Here is a 17,932-nt window from a genome sequence, read left to right as displayed (position 1 = left end):
TCAACCAAATACATACACGGGTTCTCTATAGTGTGAACCCGACTAAATGAGCTGGCGCTATAACTATGCCAGTCTCTAGAATGGCTGTCACACAGCCTGTCATCCCACTGGCCACATATCTCCCAAGATCTCACCAACCATGCCAGTGGTGTAAGTGTGGGGCCTATCCCCCAGGCGGGTCATCAGTGTCCACCGCCTCACTAGAGCTCGATATCTCAACAAGAGCTACCTCATCAATTTTTAGAAAGAGAAATTAAAGATCTAGGGAAGGGTTCATTGAGGATCGTCGGCCATGTTGGGATTCTAGAGATGATGCAGAGGACCATGATTTGGTGGTGGGATTCACAGGCATGGCTCCTCCTCCTCCTTTTTAGTAGCATGGTAATGGTAATGTGCACGCTGGTTTCCTTGAGTTTGGCAAGGAAATTCAAAGCAACGCTGCCCCCCGGCCCTCCAGCGTTGCCTATCATTGGGCACCTGCACTTGTTCGGGCGGGAGCCACATCGCTCCCTCTGCGACCTCAGCAAAGCGTATGGGCCTCTCATGTTCCTGAGGCTGGGCTCCGTCCCTCTCCTTGTGGCCTCCACACCAGAAATGGCCAAGCAGATCTTGCAAACCCACGACCAGGCCTTCGCTTCCCGAGCCCACTTCGCCGCTGCCGACGCCGTCTACGGCTCATGCCCGGGCATCACTCTTTCCGTCCCCGGTCCATACTGGAAATTTCTGCGCCAGCTCTGCGCCACGGATCTCTTCACCACCAAACGCCTGGAGAGCTTCGAGCCCATCAGAAGGGAGGAAGTAGTCGCCCTCTTGCGATCTGTCCTGGCCGACAGCAACAACGTCAACAAGCTTGTTTCTGTCCGTCCCTTGCTGCAAATTGCCACCAACAACATCATCTCCAGAATGGTTGTAGGCAAATCGTCTAACGTTGTGCATCCGGTGATAGAAGTAATGGAAGCCCTGGGCGTTTTTAATTTGGGTGACTTCTTCCCGTTGCTGAATTGGATGGATTTGCAAGGCTGCGTGAGACGTAGCAAAGTCGCCGCCAGCAGAATGAATGCCGCCTTCCATGCACTCATTGACGACAGGCGGCAGCAGAGAGGAGGAAAGTATGACCCTCCTGTGGACGTCCTGGACATTCTGCTGTTGGCCTCCTTGAACCCCCCCCAAAATATACAAATAACAGACAACCATATTACGACAGTGCTCTTGGTAATGCGCTTTCTCTTTCTTCTTCTGACATTTCTGAGCGTAAATCATGTTGGGTTATTTACCTGAACTTTGTTGTTTTAACGTGCCTCGCCATTAATATGTTGGGTTGTGATTCAACCTCCATCCAACGTCAGCTTAATGCAGTCGCACCAAGATAATCATTGAACTTGCTTCATAGACAGATAGAGATAAGGAACTCTTGCAGCTTCAGCTCTTGAATGGTTAGTAATGGCGTCCATACTTGCCGATTGTATTGCTGTAACTGGCATACTTTTGTAACAGGACTTGTTCGGAGGAGGGACCGACACATCCTCAGTCTTGATAGAGTGGGCGCTTACAGAGCTATTGGCAAATCCTATAAAGATGAAGACTGCAGAGGAAGAGCTGGAAATTGCAGTTGGGAGGGCACGCACGGTTCAAGAGTCAGACATCCCTAATATGCCCTACTTGAGGGCAGTGGTAAAGGAGACTATGAGATTACACCCGGTGGTACCATTCCTAGTACCACGTGAGTCAACTAAACCATGCCATATCTTAGGCTATGAGATACCGGCAAAGACCCAAGCTTATGTAAACACATGGGCGATAGGCCGGGATCCTAACATTTGGGAAAAGCCTCTAGAGTTTTGGCCAGAGAGGTTCCTTGATAGCAACATAGATGTGCGTGGCCAACACTTTGAGCTCCTACCCTTTGGATCGGGCAAGAGAATGTGCCCTGGCCGTACCTTAGGCCTGATCAATGTGCAAATCATTCTCGCAAGCTTGCTTCAAGCTTTCACTTGGAATGTTGGCCATGAGCTCGATATGTCGGAAAATTTTGGTCTTCTCATGAACAAGGCAAAGCCCCTACTTGCAATGGTAACACCTAAGTTATCTACATATAACTATGAAGCCTAGAAGTAAGTCCTAATACATTGAAAAACAAGCCCTAAATCCAATGCTAACCTACCTACTTTGAATTTAAGCCATTTTTGTAAGCGGTCCCTACTCTCTTATATTTTGTTGTTATGTTTGTAACCTGTGGCATTTGAGCTTTTCTCGAGTGGATGACTTAACAAGAAACATTATATTCTATCATAACAAGTTGATTATGCTTTTATGGATGAACTCTATGTACATTGAAGACAAATTTAGGAATTTTGGGAATTATTCGAGTCCCATTTCTTATAGGATTGGTTGGAAACTCGGTATTTTTGTGTAGTTTGAGCTAACATCTATTTGTTGGTGCACTCTTTGTGCCATTAGATTATTCTTGACACAACTATTTGGCGTATTTGTTTGTAGTTGTATAGATACATACGTCAATGCAACAATATTGGAAGGACAAGGAAAACATGACACTAAACTTAATTGAGATTATACAATACCTTTCATATGAAGAAGATAATGTTAAATACTATCTCCACTTTGAGACATTGAAGTAAAAACATGGGCTTTATTTAATTTGCCAAAAGAATTCTAAATATCACTTAAAAAGGAATCTTAGAAATGAGAGATCTCTAAAGGGTGTAGTGTTAGAAACAACAAAACAAAAAGTAAATCTCAATGACAGTAACAATGTGCTAAGTTTACGATTGATCCACAGATAAAAACCCATCTTAGACACTATATCAAGATTATAAATCATGATATATATGCTCAAATTTGAGGGACATTGAAGTAAAAACATGGGATAATAATGCCAAAGAACACTTGGAAAAGGAACCTTAGAATTGAGGGATCTCCAAAGAGTGTGGTGTTTAGAAACACCGGAAGCAATCAAATTTCAATGAGAGTACAAATTGTATCTCAAACATAGCATTTTCTCATGTATTGCTCCAATACATACAAAGTTTCTCTATCATAAACTGCTTCATTTACTAAAGTGTTGCAAGTATACTCCCGTTTGTTCTTTGCATAAATCCAACCAAGTAACCATGCGCTGATTGTTGTCTCCAAAAAACTTTGAAGCTCCTCTATATTTTGATTGCACATCTTTGGAAAAATCAAGTAGGTTCAGGCATATTCCACATTACATTGTAGAGGGTATCATAAAAAATTAGCGTGTTATTTCCATCTAGGTCATGAAAAATTCTCCATGCTACATCCAAGTTTTTGTGGTATACAAATCGATATCCAATTAGAAGATTCATCTTTTAACATGCTGCCTGCCCTGCTATGACCTTAAACTTTTGATGGTGCCGAGAGGAAAGCACAACTCAAGAATGCATCGTACTCCGGATGCATACCTCAAACCATTGCATACAAAAATCAAGGAAAGTGAATGCATCTTTGCGAATCAAATGCCAAACACTTGTATTCTCTTCCACAAGATGCATATGTTTGGCCCAGTCTGGACATACATCACCATGTTGCATCTCAATGGTCTGAAGTAAAACACCATTGAGTTCAAGTATCAATACTCTTCTTTGTTTCCTTATTATATCTGGGGGTGGTGGAACTCTTTTGCTTCTAGGTACATGAGCACCAATGGTTGGTGCCACCTCAATAGTAAGTTTTCTGTACACTTGAAATCAAAGCTATATGCTTCAACATATCCTGTTGAAAACAAAATGTATGGTTAATGGACATTCAAAATTTTAAATAAATATATTATGTGCCAACAACATAAATTCATCCATGATATGGATGGTCTTAAACCTTCATAGACAAATGCTCCAATACCTCAGAAGTTCAACCAAAAAAATAAAAGAGCCAGTATATTGTCAATGCTAAATTTCATCAAATTTATTGAATATGATGTATAAAAGATTTTCACTGTTGAGATAATTGAGTCTATCCAAATTAAATTATAATATTCATAGCCTTACACCTTGATAAGGCAATATCTTCAATAAAAAACAAACACATCTTCATTGTTTGCAATCAAATTGCAAATATTGACAAAAGAGATAATCAAATGACAGTAAGTTTGGAGGCATTTGATTGCTTGATACAATAGTGTAAAGATTTGGCTCGTACAATCCAAAAACTAGACCCATCTAAGCACATTGTTTTGGCCAAAGCCTAAGTCTATCTTATGGGCTTTTAGTACAAAATGGCTCCAAACATTCTGCACCCAACAAGTCTTGATATTTGTGCAGATCCCATACTTCAAACTGCACATTTAGACCTCAGAAATGGTTTCCTTCGACCTACAGAGCAACAACTAGTATGGGTTAGGTTGGAATCTGATTATACTATCACTCAATGTTTAATGAAACCAGACATTATCCTACCCATAAGCTCAAGTAAGCCTTTTGTAGCCTTGATATGTATGCTTTTGCTGCAACTCCACTTATGAGATGACCACGATCATATCCCAAGCGAGTAGCATAAGCAATAGCATGTTGATCACTCAAAATCCTTCTTTTTTGTAACACACTTTTAACAAGCTTAGCTGGTCTTTGGATAGTAATGGTACTCCAGCTTTGGATGCCAACATTGCTAGATCCTTGCTTATGGATTCTACTTCTCTTTTTTCCCCTCTTGATTGGACATACTTTAGCTTATCACCATACAATGGTAAGTGTGAAGATGCACAAGATGAGTTTTCCACTTCATCTGAATATTTGTTGAGCTCTTCTCGCAAAAATTGGGAGGTGAATTGGAGCCATTCTTCCAGGACATCTTGAAAATCGATAAATAAATTATGACCATGTGTGATAGGAGATTGACCTAGCCGATTAAGCAAAATAATAGACCTAATGTCATTTGTATTATTTAGATTTAAAAGGTAGGGTAGAAGGTCATTGCACAGTACATAGTCATGCCCTCCTTGAAAACTTTCAGGGAAGAGACAGTTGTCTTTTGGATTAACACATCCCTTGAAAGGGCTATCATCAATAAGCAATGTATTCTTCTTATTGCAAATATCTTGGCACTGATTCCAAACCTTGAGTAAAGGTTTAAACACAGCCTCAACAGTAGGTTTATCTGGCCTATACACTTTTCCAAGATTATGGATATAGCATTCTTCTTATCCCCACACCATAAAGAAATGATATTTCTTATGTGCATATTGTTCAAGAGTGCACAAACATTCTTTTGTAGCATGGTGGACCAAATACCAACATGAAAGTACTGGCAAATCTCATCCAAAAATTCAAAACACTCGGGGCGAATAACAACTGTGGTGTGACCAATATCAATTCAAATATAATTTATTTGTGGATGCCTCTTCTCTTCCTTGTTGAGTAAAACTCCATTAAGATCAAGTATAAGTGCATGTTTCTTTATGGTGATTGCACGAGGAATATTTTCTACATACGATAGAGAAGAATGATAACACTTTAATGTGTTTACATACTTAACAATGTTAAAACAAGTGATCCTATATTATCAATGAGAGCTAATTACAACAAAACATCCACAGGTTTAATGTGTTTACATACTTAACAATGCTAAAACAAGTGATCCTATATTATCAATGAGAGCTGATTACAACAAAACATCCACAAGTTTACTTTCGTTTCATGCTCCCATACTCATCTATGATGACGATGGCTCCTAGACTTGATTGCATTTCCCTATTGATTGGTGAAGATAAGGAACTTGCTTCATAGACAGATAGAGATAAGGAACTCTTGCAGCTTCAGCTCTTGAATGGTTAGTAATGGCGTCCATACTTGCCGATTGTATTGCTGTAACTGGCATACTTTTGTAACAGGACTTGTTCGGAGGAGGGACTGACACATCCTCAGTCTTGATAGAGTGGGCACTTACAGAGCTATTGGCAAATCCTATAAAGATGAAGACTGCAGAGGAAGAGCTGGAAATTGTAGTTGGGAGGGCACGCACGGTTCAAGAGTCAGACATCCCTAATATGCCCTACTTGAGGGCAGTGGTAAAGGAGACTATGAGATTACACCCGGTGGTACCATTCCTAGTACCACGTGAGTCAACTAAACCATGCCAAATCTTAGGCTATGAGATACCGGCAAAGACCCAAGCTTATGTAAACACATGGGCGATAGGCCGGGATCCTAGCATTTGGGAAAAGCCTCTAGAGTTTTGGCCAGAGAGGTTCCTTGATAGCAACATAGATGTGCGTGGCCAACACTTTGAGCTCCTACCTTTTGGATCGGGCAGGAGAATGTGCCCTGGCCGTACCTTAGGCCTGATCAATGTGCAAATCATTCTCGCAAGCTTGCTTCAAGCTTTCACTTGGAATGTTGGCCATGAGCTCGATATGTCGAAAAAATGTGGTATCCTAGTGACCAAGGCAAAGCCCCTACTTGCAATGGTAACACCTAAGTTATCTACATATAACTATGAAGCCTAGAAGTAAGTCCTAATACATTGAAAAACAAGCCCTAAATCCAATGCTAACCTACCTACTTTGAATTTAAGCCATTTTTGTAAGCGGTCCCTACTCTCTTATATTTTGTTGTTATGTTTGTAACCTGTGGCATTTGAGCTTTTCTCGAGTGGATGACTTAACAAGAAACATTATATTCTATCATAACAAGTTGATTATGTTTGTAACCTGTGTCATTTGAGCTTTTCTCGAGTGGATGACTTAACAAGAAACATTATATTCTATCATAACAAGTTGATTATGCTACATTGGGTGGATGAACTAATGAGCTTATATGGTTTAATGAAGAAGTTTGATACATAATAAGTTTTGATAGGTCTAGCAAAACAATACCATTGTGGTGTTGACAAGTAAAAATTTGTATGTTCATTAATTCAAAGAATGCAGTAGGTAATGCTGAAGGATGTAATCAAAGCCGTTTGCCTCATTAACCACCATTAAGTGGCTAGTGTCAACCTTGGCCGGAAGTTATTACAAACTCATATCTCTTGAAACTCCTTGGACACTTTTTCCACAACCCTGGCCAATCATGATTACAAAGTATCAAAACTGGTATCTCTTGAAACTAAAGCACCTTTTCCATAACTCTGGTAATAAAAATAATTAGTGATTGTAAGAACTTAGGCCCATCATAGTCATCCACCTAGTTAACTCCTGAAAATAGGATTAATACTCATGATTCTCATGTCCCATAACGTCTATTTCACGTGGCGAGGTGTCCCATGATATATAGTGTGACTCTTCATGTCTAATCCCTAGTGTTAAAACACATTCAGCTTTAGGCCTAGGGAAATAAATTGTTGAACCTTCTATCATTGGTCATCATCCATTGAAGTGTGAGGAAGTGTTGTAGCTGGATTGAGAAGACAACTTTTATCTTTGAATGGTATCAAAGATGTGTTAGTGATTTACAATGGAAAAATATTAAAACATCAAATATTTAGAAAATGATTGTAAAGGGATTAGAATGAATGGAAAAATCAATGGGATAATATTTTGACAAGGATTTAATTGAACAATAATAAAAAAAGAAAAATTAGAAAAATGATGGATGTTGAAGGATATGAATTAGGGTGTATAAACTATGAACGATGTTGCAGATAAAATAGGTGATACTTTCTAAAAACGAGTAAGATTTAGCATATTTAAAAGATTCCATAAAAAAGGTTTACTTTTTATCTTTTTTTAAAAAGTGGTCTACACGTGTATGTTGCGTGACGAGTGGTGATCAATGCAAGGATGCAACACAAAGATGCAAGCAGGAAAACAAGTGACATTCTTATTTAGGGCTCTTGTAAAGAGTTCCAAGTTGTAGATGAGTGTGGGAGTGGGCTTAAGAATAATCCCACATGGGAAGTTTTGGGAGTTTTAGGAGTTTTAGTATAAAAAGTGGCTCATTTGAGAGCTTAGGTACACTTTGGGCTAAGTTCATGCAAGAGCTCCTTTGAGAGAGCTACTCTCCCTCTTCTCCATAGAGGTGAAGACTCTTTTCTCACCCCATCTACATCTTTGTATGAGATGAATCTCTTCTCATTGAATCAATAGCAATGTCATGAGTCTTTCTCATCCTCTTCTCTAATCATTCTACTCTTATGCATGCTTTTAGTATTTCGTCTTTATGTATGTGGGCTGATTTGAAGCTTTCATGGAAGCTTGATGCTTGAGTGTGTGCACACTTGTAGGACGATAGGAGTGGAGTGAGGTCTTTCTCTTTGCTTGTGTGCATAGTGATTGTGTTCCTCTTGCTTGTATTTGTGAATGAATGGGTGTGTAGGAATGAAGTTGAGCTTGTGTGTGTGCTTAGTCTAGTGTCATATGATGGTAGTCATAGCATTCTCTCCATTTGTGGATAAGCTTTTGTGCACCGGTACGGGTTGAATCCCTAGCTCCGAAAGGGATGCAAATCCCATTGGATTGAGCTACACACGGATCATACTACTCATGCTACAAGTGAGAGAGTCTTCCGTCTCTCCATTGGCGCCGCTGTCGGGGAAAAGACTCATAACCGGTTGAGAAGCTTGCCTTACTACCACTATTTCTTTTTGTTTTTAGGTTTAGGGTTAGCATGAGTGTGGAATCTCGGAGCTAGTGATTAGAGGAGAAAAAAATAGATTAGTACTTACTTGTGCGGTTGAGATCTACTCCCGCTAATGTTTTCTCATTCATGTTTATGCTTGGTTTTGCTTCGTTTGGTAGCATTCTATGTGTCCACACCCTTCCATGTGATGTTTTTGATATTGTATAGAAATTTTCTGTCTTATGCTTATAAAATGCCCCTGGTGTTCTTACTCTCTCGCGTGCTGCAGCACACTGCTCTCCCTTGTAGATGAAACGACCTTCGTTCATTCTAGAAGCGACTATATTTTGTTGTTGGTGTTACTTTTACCATGTGCGTAGAAACTCATGCGTTCTAGGTAGTGTAGCCCTATCACGCGTGCGAAGTTTGAGTCGGTAGTGTAGGGTCAGGACTAAGAGCGAGTAGAAGCATAAGCTGGCTGCAGCTGAGGAGGTGGCGCAACGTCCGAAGAAGGTGACGGTGCGGCGGTCGGCTGGCTGCAGAAGAAAGAGCAGAGAGGCGACGGTGGTGAAGTGGCCGGCAGCTGCTAAGGTGGCGAGAGGCAGCTCCAAAGGCGAAGGCCCAGGCGGTTGCATCTGAGGCCGTGTGGGAGGCAAAGGCCGGGCGGCAAAGGCCGAGCAGCAAAGGTCAAGGCGGCGAAGGTCGGGCAGCAAAACATGAAGGGAGAGAAGACAAAGTTGCCGGCAGCTGCGAAGGCTACAGAAGCCGGTGGTGGTGAAGAGCTGCTGGTGGTGAAGTGGCCGGCAGAGGAGGTGGTCGGCTGCATCTGACATGGCCGATGGAGGTAGATGCAGCAGAAAGGAAGTGAAGAGGAGTCAGACGAGGACGAAGGTGGCCGTAGAAGCGGAGAGGCCGATGAAGACTGTGAAGTGGCCGGCAGAGAAAGCAAAGAAGGCCTGGTGTGAAGGTGAAGGCGGCGAGTAGAGGATAAGGTAACCGCACCGCGAGGAGGCCGCACGATTCGAAGGATAAGGCGCCGAAGATAAGGTTAGTATTTTTTTTATTTTTTTTATTTTTTTTAATTTCCTTGTTCTTTGCATTTTTTTGAAAAAATAAAAAAAAAGAGAAAGAAAAAATAATAAAAATAATTTTTAAAAAAAAGAGAAAAGAAAAGAAAGAAAGAAAGAAAGAAAAAATCTGTAAATTATGTGTTTTATTTTGAGTCCACATTTTTTGCATATTCTGTAATTTTTTATTTTTTTAAATTTCTAAAATTTTTTGCATAATTAGTGTAATTTGCATTTTTTTAAAAAATTTTGTAATTTTATGCATAATTAGTATATTTGTGTAATTAGTAAAAAATAGAAAAAAAATATTTAAAAAAATAGATAATTACACACATATTCATGTTAGTTGCATTTAGTGGTTAGGTAGGGTTTAAATATATATATATATATATATATATATATATATATATATAAACCTTAAAATTTGACCTTATGCACTTGCGGTCGGGACGTCATATAGACACTGCCATAGGGCCTAGGGCACCTTCTAGAGTACCTACGACGCAGGAAAGTGGAACCCAATCGGTAGGAAGTTTGGTAGATATTGCTGAAACCTTTTTCGAATCCCAATCTGATATCCTTTCCAGAACAACTAGCTCATTGTCCATGGACAATCTAGGGCCGTCAAATAGTCATCCCAAGTAGCCCCAAATAGGACACCCACAAGATCTTTTAATCCATTTGAAGCCGACACCATGGGGTTACCACTCAATGTGAGACTTCAATATGTCTACACGAATGCTCAAGGAGCTGAGATCTTTAGGGATCCACAACAACGGTATCTTGTTAAGATCGCAGACTTTTTCTCAGAGCTTGATAGAGCACCTCTAGTCAATGACCAGGGTAACATGTACATGGGTGGAGATGGTGTTCGCTACGAAGTCACCTATCATCCAGAGAATGTAGACAAATTAGGGGAGCTCTCTAAAAGCGAGTTCTTAGACATATCAAAGCTTTCCAGAGCAAGGGAGTCTAGAGATGATTGGCTCATTGAGCCGGACATGCTTGGACCATCCAATGCCCAGTCCTCAAAGCCATCCATAGATGATTTACTTCTTGTAGATCTAAATTTGGAAAGGGATAGGAAAGGCAAGAGCAAAATGGATCAGGGGGCTGAGAACCAATGGGAGTTTGTACGACAAATTCCAGTGACAAAGGTCTTACAGGATGACCCACTTCAAGAGGTCTATAAGGACTCTTTAGAAGGATATTATGCCACAACTAGATTGCCAGAGCTAGATCTTCCTCTAGCACTTGTGGTGGTAGTCAAGAAGCTTGCAGAATACAAGAACCGAATCGTTGATAAATGGACCAATGAATACCAAACCTTAGATTGGAAGGAGATTCGGGAGCTCACGTGGAAAGGACAACCATTATTCATGGAAGTGTTCTCAACAAATACAGCTAAACCAGGAGAGACAGCCTTTCTTGGAGAAACTGCTGCTCCTCCCCTACGAGAGTTCATTAGAGAAGGACCCTCAACATCAAAGTGGACCACTGCAAGTAGCCCAACTCTAGCACCAAGATATTATCCTACACCAAAAGTGCGACCACAGATCACACCACAACAACGTTTCTCTCACTATGACAATCGGAGGGTAGGGGAGCCAACTCGGCCTCCCATAAATGCACCTCCTGAAATGCGGGTAACAAGATCTTTGGAGGGGGTTGGTGAGGCAGGTAATAGGGGACCCACATCAATTTGGGATGCATGTGGACCATCTTACCAAAGAGAGGAACAATTCCCACTGAGAGTGAGAGGCCGTAGGCCCTATGATGAGTATTCAAGACAAGTAAGGCCATCAACTCTTCAGAAACTGGTAAAGAAGTACGAAGGGTCGGGAGATCCATATGACCATGTAGCAGCATTTAGGCAAGCAGTTCGAGCTGAGCAAGTGACTAACAAGCATACACAAATTGAAGGATTTGGGCTCACTCTTGAGGGAAAGGCCCTTGCTTGGTTTCAGGCACTAGAGGCTTCAGAAAAATCTTCTTTACGAGTTCTGGAAGAGAGATTCATTGCTGCTTTTTCCTTGATGGGGATTCAACATGACACGGTAGCAAACATCTACTCTTTCAAGCAAGGCGAGACTGAGAGTGTTAGAGACTGTGTAAATAGGATGAAGCACTACATTAATCGTTGCCCAGAAGATAAGAAGCCCACCCAGAGTCGATTAATTTCTCTCTTCTTAAAAGGACTCAAAAATTCAACACTGCATACACATCTCTATGCAAAGAAGCATACAAATTTCAATGAGTGTTGCCATGATGCTATGGATTTCACCGATAACTTTAAACTCCAAGATGGTTCTGGCCCTGAGATGCAACCTAGGGATCAGTGGGGTGATGACCAAAGTTCAGGGTCTAGTGCGCTAGTAAATCCAGACCAGATAGCTAAACTAGTACTAAGGAGATTGGGACAAACATATCGCCCACCCATGCAGCCACAACAACAACAGCAGCAGTGAATGAGGAGTGTACTACCTACAGGTCCTCATCTTTGTGGAGCATGTAGCGGTAACCATAAAACCGAAGAATGTAATACCTTTTCTCCTCTAGTCACAAACCAACCCACAAAGAAGTGGTGCCAGGCCTGTGCTTGGAACTTTACCCACACCACACAAGAATGTACTCGCATTGCAAGAATGAGACAGAAGCGTGAGCAGCAAAGGGGTGGAGTGACTCCACAAATGCATCAACAGTATACTAATTTTGAACGTAAGCCACCGATGGCACAAGAGCAAGCACGACCTGTTCTTGGAGCTCAACCTCCTGCTCCTGAACTGCTCCTGTGAGGGTTGTTGACTACGACAATTCAAATATGTGTAGAGACTTGGTAAACCCAGGCTATGTGGAGGAATATGCATCATATTCATCCAAGGAAAATCTCTTTGAAAGTCCCGCATATCCAAGCCAAGCACTGGAGGCTCAACCAGCGGAACAAAATTCTTTGATGTTGCTAGGCGGCTACCAACCTAGGACTTCAGGCCCCTCAGGTCAATGGCAGCAAAGGAAAGTAGAAGCCAAACTAATGGGCCCCTGTTATGAGTGCGGAGAACCCCATTGGGCTCGTGATTGTCCACATCGCTCAAGGCAAGCAACTCGATCCAATACAACAGTACCACAGTTTCCACCAATCGAAAGATATTGTCTAGGGTGTTGTGTAGAACACTTCCCAAAGGATTGTTTGCTGAAACCACATGAGGAAGGCACCTCTCAACCAAAGGTCTCACTCAACTTTGTAGGGGCAGTTCCATCGCCACCTTCATCAGAAAATGAGGATGTCGTGCCACTTAGAGTCATGTGACTAGATTACAGACACGAAATGCCGAAATGCAAACTGATGAGACACCTCGAACTAGGGATGCAAAGGCAAATCTAGTAGACAAGATTCTACATTCCAATAGAAAAAGGACCACTAGGAGGAAAAATAACCACAACAAGCGAACTAAAAGTGCATCCACTAGTTCTCAAGAAGTCTCTAAACAGAACATGAGGGATCAAGCTTTTACATCCCAAGAAGTGCATGAGGAGCATCAACCTCAACCTGGGCCTAGTGCTAAACAAGATGAGGCTAGTACAATCAAGGATAGTTCTCGGGGTTCTGTTTTTGTGGATAAGGTGAACGAGACTCTAGATGCCATCATTGATGCTCATAGAAGTCGCATTGCAGCTTTATCTGAGCTACCCAAGAAGCTTCAAGAATACCCAAACCCTCGTGAGGAGAAGATCAATCTAGCTGTACATCAGCAACTCATTAGGGAAGCTCAATCAATACTTGAGGGCCCACCTCCACCTATCCCTCTCGGGGCCCAACCTCTCTTAAGCCAACATTAGAAACCATACTAGAAGTGTCATCAAGTTGGGAAATGAAAAGTGAGCTGATCTCACAAGCTCATAGCGAGAAGTCTGCACCAATTGCCACCCCATTGAAAGAAGGTATTCTGCCACCACCTAGCCTTGCCTTCCCATGCAATGATGAAGTTATTGATGCTAACGAGGACATGGCAAATGAGATGTGGGCAGCAGTTCATGAGAAAGTTAATGAGAGCATGTCCTCTATTATTTCACCTCCAATCTCTGAGGTGGATTTTACCAGGGGCACAGAAAACAACTTTAGACGCCCAAGCATCCAGGAGGAAGTTCAAACAATTGTTTCTCCTAGAAGTAAGCATACAATGAAAACCTTACCATCATATTTGGGAGAATATGAGAACTGTTCTCAAACCTTGAGGATACCCTCCATGCATAGAAGGTTGACAAAGGAGATGGATATGGGTATCGTGCAAGCTATTTTGTCAGCACCAGTGGCTTGTACCTTACCTTTGCTTGATTTGATAAAGCTTCGACCTGAGTTGTGGAATGATATTGCCACATGTTTGTCAGAGCAGGTATTGCTACAAAAGGGTCACCATCATTGTACTATACACCCTGAGACAAAGCATGTTATGCCAGTTCCTATCAACAAAGTAGGAAAATTTTGTGAGGACGATCAGGGAAATGCTACCCTCCCATTAGAAGTGTGAAAAGTAGCTTCAACTGCAATACTTGATAGTGGTGCAAGAGTGGGCATTGTGACAAGGTCCATTTGGGGGAAAAGTGGGGCAAACCAGCTATTAGGAGTACCAAGATGCGCTTGCAGCTAGCAAATGGAAGCTTAGAACATCTCCTTGGGCTGCTTGAGAACATATTGGTAACCACATGTGGGATTGAATATGAGCACACCTTTGCAGTAGTGGATTTTGGAAAACATCCAAACTATGAAGTGATATTGGGTAGACCATTCATGCGACAATTTCAAATGATTCAAGATTGGGGATACAATTATTTGTACCTCCGACATGATTATGTCATCACAAGGGTCAACCTAAAGAATCACTCATATCGTGATGTAACAAGGTCTCCAATAGATGAGTTTGATTCTGCTTCATCTGAGGTCTCAAGAGTTACATTATCAGATGGGCGAGAAGATGTGTGGATGTGTGGAGCCTCATGTAGGGATTTCAACACTGAGAGACTTAAGGGTAATCGAAGTGTATCAGATGAGGCATACATTCCACAACCCTTCCCTGAGCACTTAATTGATCCACTAGAATGGAGTCATGTCCTTGCAACATTATCAACATGTGCTTTACCTAAGCCAATTCAATTTTGTGACTCAGATGGATATGACATTATTCTTATACGAATGGTACAACCACGTGACCTTCTAGATGTTTTGTACTATGGGGATGCATCCACAATAGCACTGCATGTAGAGGAAGTCTCAGTGGAGGATTTAACACTCGAATCTGCTAATGATGCTGATAAGGAAGAGACACTAGAAGGTGAGCAAATGCCTAACTTCATTAATGGAAGTCATCTCAAGAAATACAATGAACCATTAACTGAAGCCATGCTTCAACAAATGCATGCTGCACACACACGGAAAGAAGCACATGACCTACTTAAACGTCAGGCTCAAGAAGAGGCTAAAGCTAGAGTTGCAAAAGCCAAGGAGCGTCGCAAGGCTTCTATGTTGGCCTTACAATTGGCTACTGATGAACAATATGTCGATCCTTTCAATATTCAAGTGTGTCTTCATCTTCATGAGACTACCTACTTTGTCTCTGCCTTAATTGACTCTGGTGCGCAGATTATAATGTTCTCTCGTTTGACACATGGATAGCCTTGGGACAACCAACACTTGTGCACATTCCTATTGACTTACGAAGCTTCTCAGGTGAAGAAAACCCTATAGAGGAAAAATGTGTCATTATGATGTCCATTCAGGATCACCAGATGTCAGTTCCCTTTTATGTGGCAAGTAAGTCCAAGGCAGTGGTAGAGGCTGTTCTCGGTCGATCATGGTTAAGTGCTACCAATTATTCATTAGATTGGAAGAATAGACAATACAAATTGTAAATTGATTCTGATTGCATCTTGGGATCTGCTACTCCACGAGCTTTATCATGTCAAAAGGGTGGTGTTTCTACCTTACACAACCCACTTTCAAAATCTGCTCTTGAAGCTCCAACACAAATGATGTGGATAATCGATGAGTCCTGAAATGAGGGCCATGGCTGGCATGTTCCAACTACTCTAGTCACAGCTCAAAGAAGGCCAGGCAAGAAGGAATTATCAATTTGGCTACCCAAAGATGCATACAAACTTGTACCATCTAGCCTAGTTGCTAAGCCTTCTAAAAAACACATCTTTTCCAAGCCTAAACCTTAGATTGTTACTCATTGGGTCCCAAAGTATGTTCTTAAAGCACAAGGCTATTATGAGTGTGCAATAGAACTTTGGCTTCCCAAATGCCATGGTTTGCTAGAGGTAAAAGAGTGTATCAATAAGATTCCAAAAGCCACCCTTGGTTTTCCATATCAGTGGGTGCAAAGGAAATCAACACAACCTCTTCAAGGTAGGATAGGTGGTTGTGATAGCACCTACAAATCTCCTTGTTTTGACCTTCCCAAAACATGTATTGAATCACCACTTGTCCCAATTGCTCCTTGTTACACAATTCCACCATCAACTTGTGTACCTAAGACAAATCCAACTTTACATGAGTCTCCTTTGAGCATAGATTCTAGCACTTCAATGCCCAAATCCTCTTATCTTGCTCAAATTTCTCGACAATTGCTAACCTTCCCACCTCTTAAGAAGGACATACCCAAAACCAAAGGTAAGGCATTAACACTACAATTGAAGCTCTTTGGTAGATCAGTGTTTGAATAGTCTCACATTTACTAATGTGGTTCCTTATGCCTTTAGAGGATTGTGTACTTTTTGAGATGATCTTATCTACAATGTTTTTGATTGGGATTGTAATGATGGATATGAGTGTATAAAGTATGAAGTTTCTAAATTTCATTGTTCTATGACCAGATACCTCCTAATGGATACTTGGCGAGATACATGTCCACCATGAATTGACCCCGATAGTACTCAACCTGAACATCGCCGGGGTTATAGTGCTCCTCCTTTTCAAACTCATTCTAGGTACTTTTATGCTCCATTAGGTGAAAATTACTGTGGGCATCACTTTGTCACTTTATTCTATCAACAGCATCATCCATTTCCACATTGTCAAGAGTGTGCACGACTCGTATTAGGAGAAGCTTCACACATTTGTTGGCTATGCCGCTGTTACTTTCGACGATATGGCACAGGCTTAATGAAACAAATTGTGGAAATTACACCCCAACGCCATAACCTTCTTAATGTGAGAGTACCAGACCGAGGACCAAATCAACGTAGATTACCTGAGGAGGTTCAAGCACAACAATGGAGGGATACATGCATAAATGACTTGCAACCACCTATCTTGCAAGCCCTCCTTCCCCAAGCCTCAACATGTCAATTTTGGATCACTATGAGTACCTATATTGAGCAGTTCTAAAATCGAAATTGTCTGCTTAACTTTCCCATAGAACCAATGCTATATTTTAGTGAGGAAGCACTCCTTCCTCTACCACCTTCTCCAGAGGCCGGTTTTTGTACAGGGTTGTCCTTGCATCCTGAAGTGATTGATACCATCTTTCCAGCAGAAGTGGACACGGATCCACCACCAGTACAAGGGTAAGCTTATCAACTCCACAATAAGACCAACAAGCCAGGGCACTTTTCTCCCACTGGGTTTTTCCCCTCGATTATATTCGGTGATTGGCACCAATAACAAATTTTATTCCTTTCTTTTCTTTTCTTGTTTGTTAATAAACATTTTGCAGAGATCCCAGCTAAACAAGAGCATACAAACACGTCCCAATAGTCCACCTACCGTGCACACAAATTAGGAAGGGGGGAGACATGCAATGCCTACAAAGAGCAAAGAGAAGCAATCTGCACAACATCAGCAATGCATCAATGCAAACGCACAACATCAACGAGCATTACAACATGTGTATTCAAATCATAATCTTTTGTTCTTTATGTGCTTTTAACTTTTGGATATATTGTTTGCATGTTCACACACAGTTGGCTGGTTTAAGTTTTAAATTAGTTGTTGTTAAAATGTGGAGTGATTTCTAGATTCTTAGAGGACTTAGTAGAAGGTATTTCTATTTGAAGACGGTGTAGGATATATATACCAACGGAGTATGCCAAGTTCTTATGCTCTCGAAGTATATTAGTTATTCCTAGTGGTAGCTACCTCTTAGGTATGGGCTAGGTGCTAGGATTAATAAAAAAATTTACGAAAATCATGCCCTAAAAAATATATACAAGTGAATCGAGACATGATGTGTCTACAGCCATGTGGAATGCTTGGTAGGACCTTGGGTTGTCTTAGCACCTAAGGGCCGATGCCTTGGTTTCCATGGGGTGAACACTAACGTCTAAAAGGTTAAGAAAGAC

The 17,932-nt window shown here is 41.4% G+C and overlaps 1 protein-coding gene across 2 annotated transcripts; it reads left to right on the top strand.

The window, feature by feature from the left end:
- Positions 1-281: 281 nt before the first annotated feature.
- On the top strand, positions 282-6,678 carry LOC147617869 (flavonoid 3',5'-hydroxylase-like). Of its 2 annotated transcripts, none has more exons than XM_086776121.1 (2): positions 282-1,212; positions 5,861-6,678. In XM_086776121.1, the coding sequence occupies exons 1-2, from the start codon at positions 310-312 to the stop codon at positions 6,473-6,475; spliced, it is 1,518 nt and encodes a 505-aa protein (XP_086632247.1). In that variant the 5' UTR covers positions 282-309; the 3' UTR covers positions 6,476-6,678. The 2 variants fall into 2 exon arrangements, with proteins under 2 accessions (XP_086632247.1, XP_086632246.1); XM_086776120.1 differs by lacking the exon at positions 5,861-6,678 and adding an exon at positions 1,495-2,315.
- Positions 6,679-17,932: the final 11,254 nt, after the last annotated feature.

The sequence above is a fragment of the Cibotium barometz genome, chromosome 36, assembly GCF_041138505.1.
Source record: "Cibotium barometz isolate CiBa-2024 chromosome 36, ASM4113850v1, whole genome shotgun sequence".
In the NCBI taxonomy this organism is placed as follows: Eukaryota; Viridiplantae; Streptophyta; class Polypodiopsida; order Cyatheales; family Cibotiaceae; genus Cibotium; species Cibotium barometz.
This window is presented reverse-complemented; position numbering and strand designations above follow the sequence as displayed.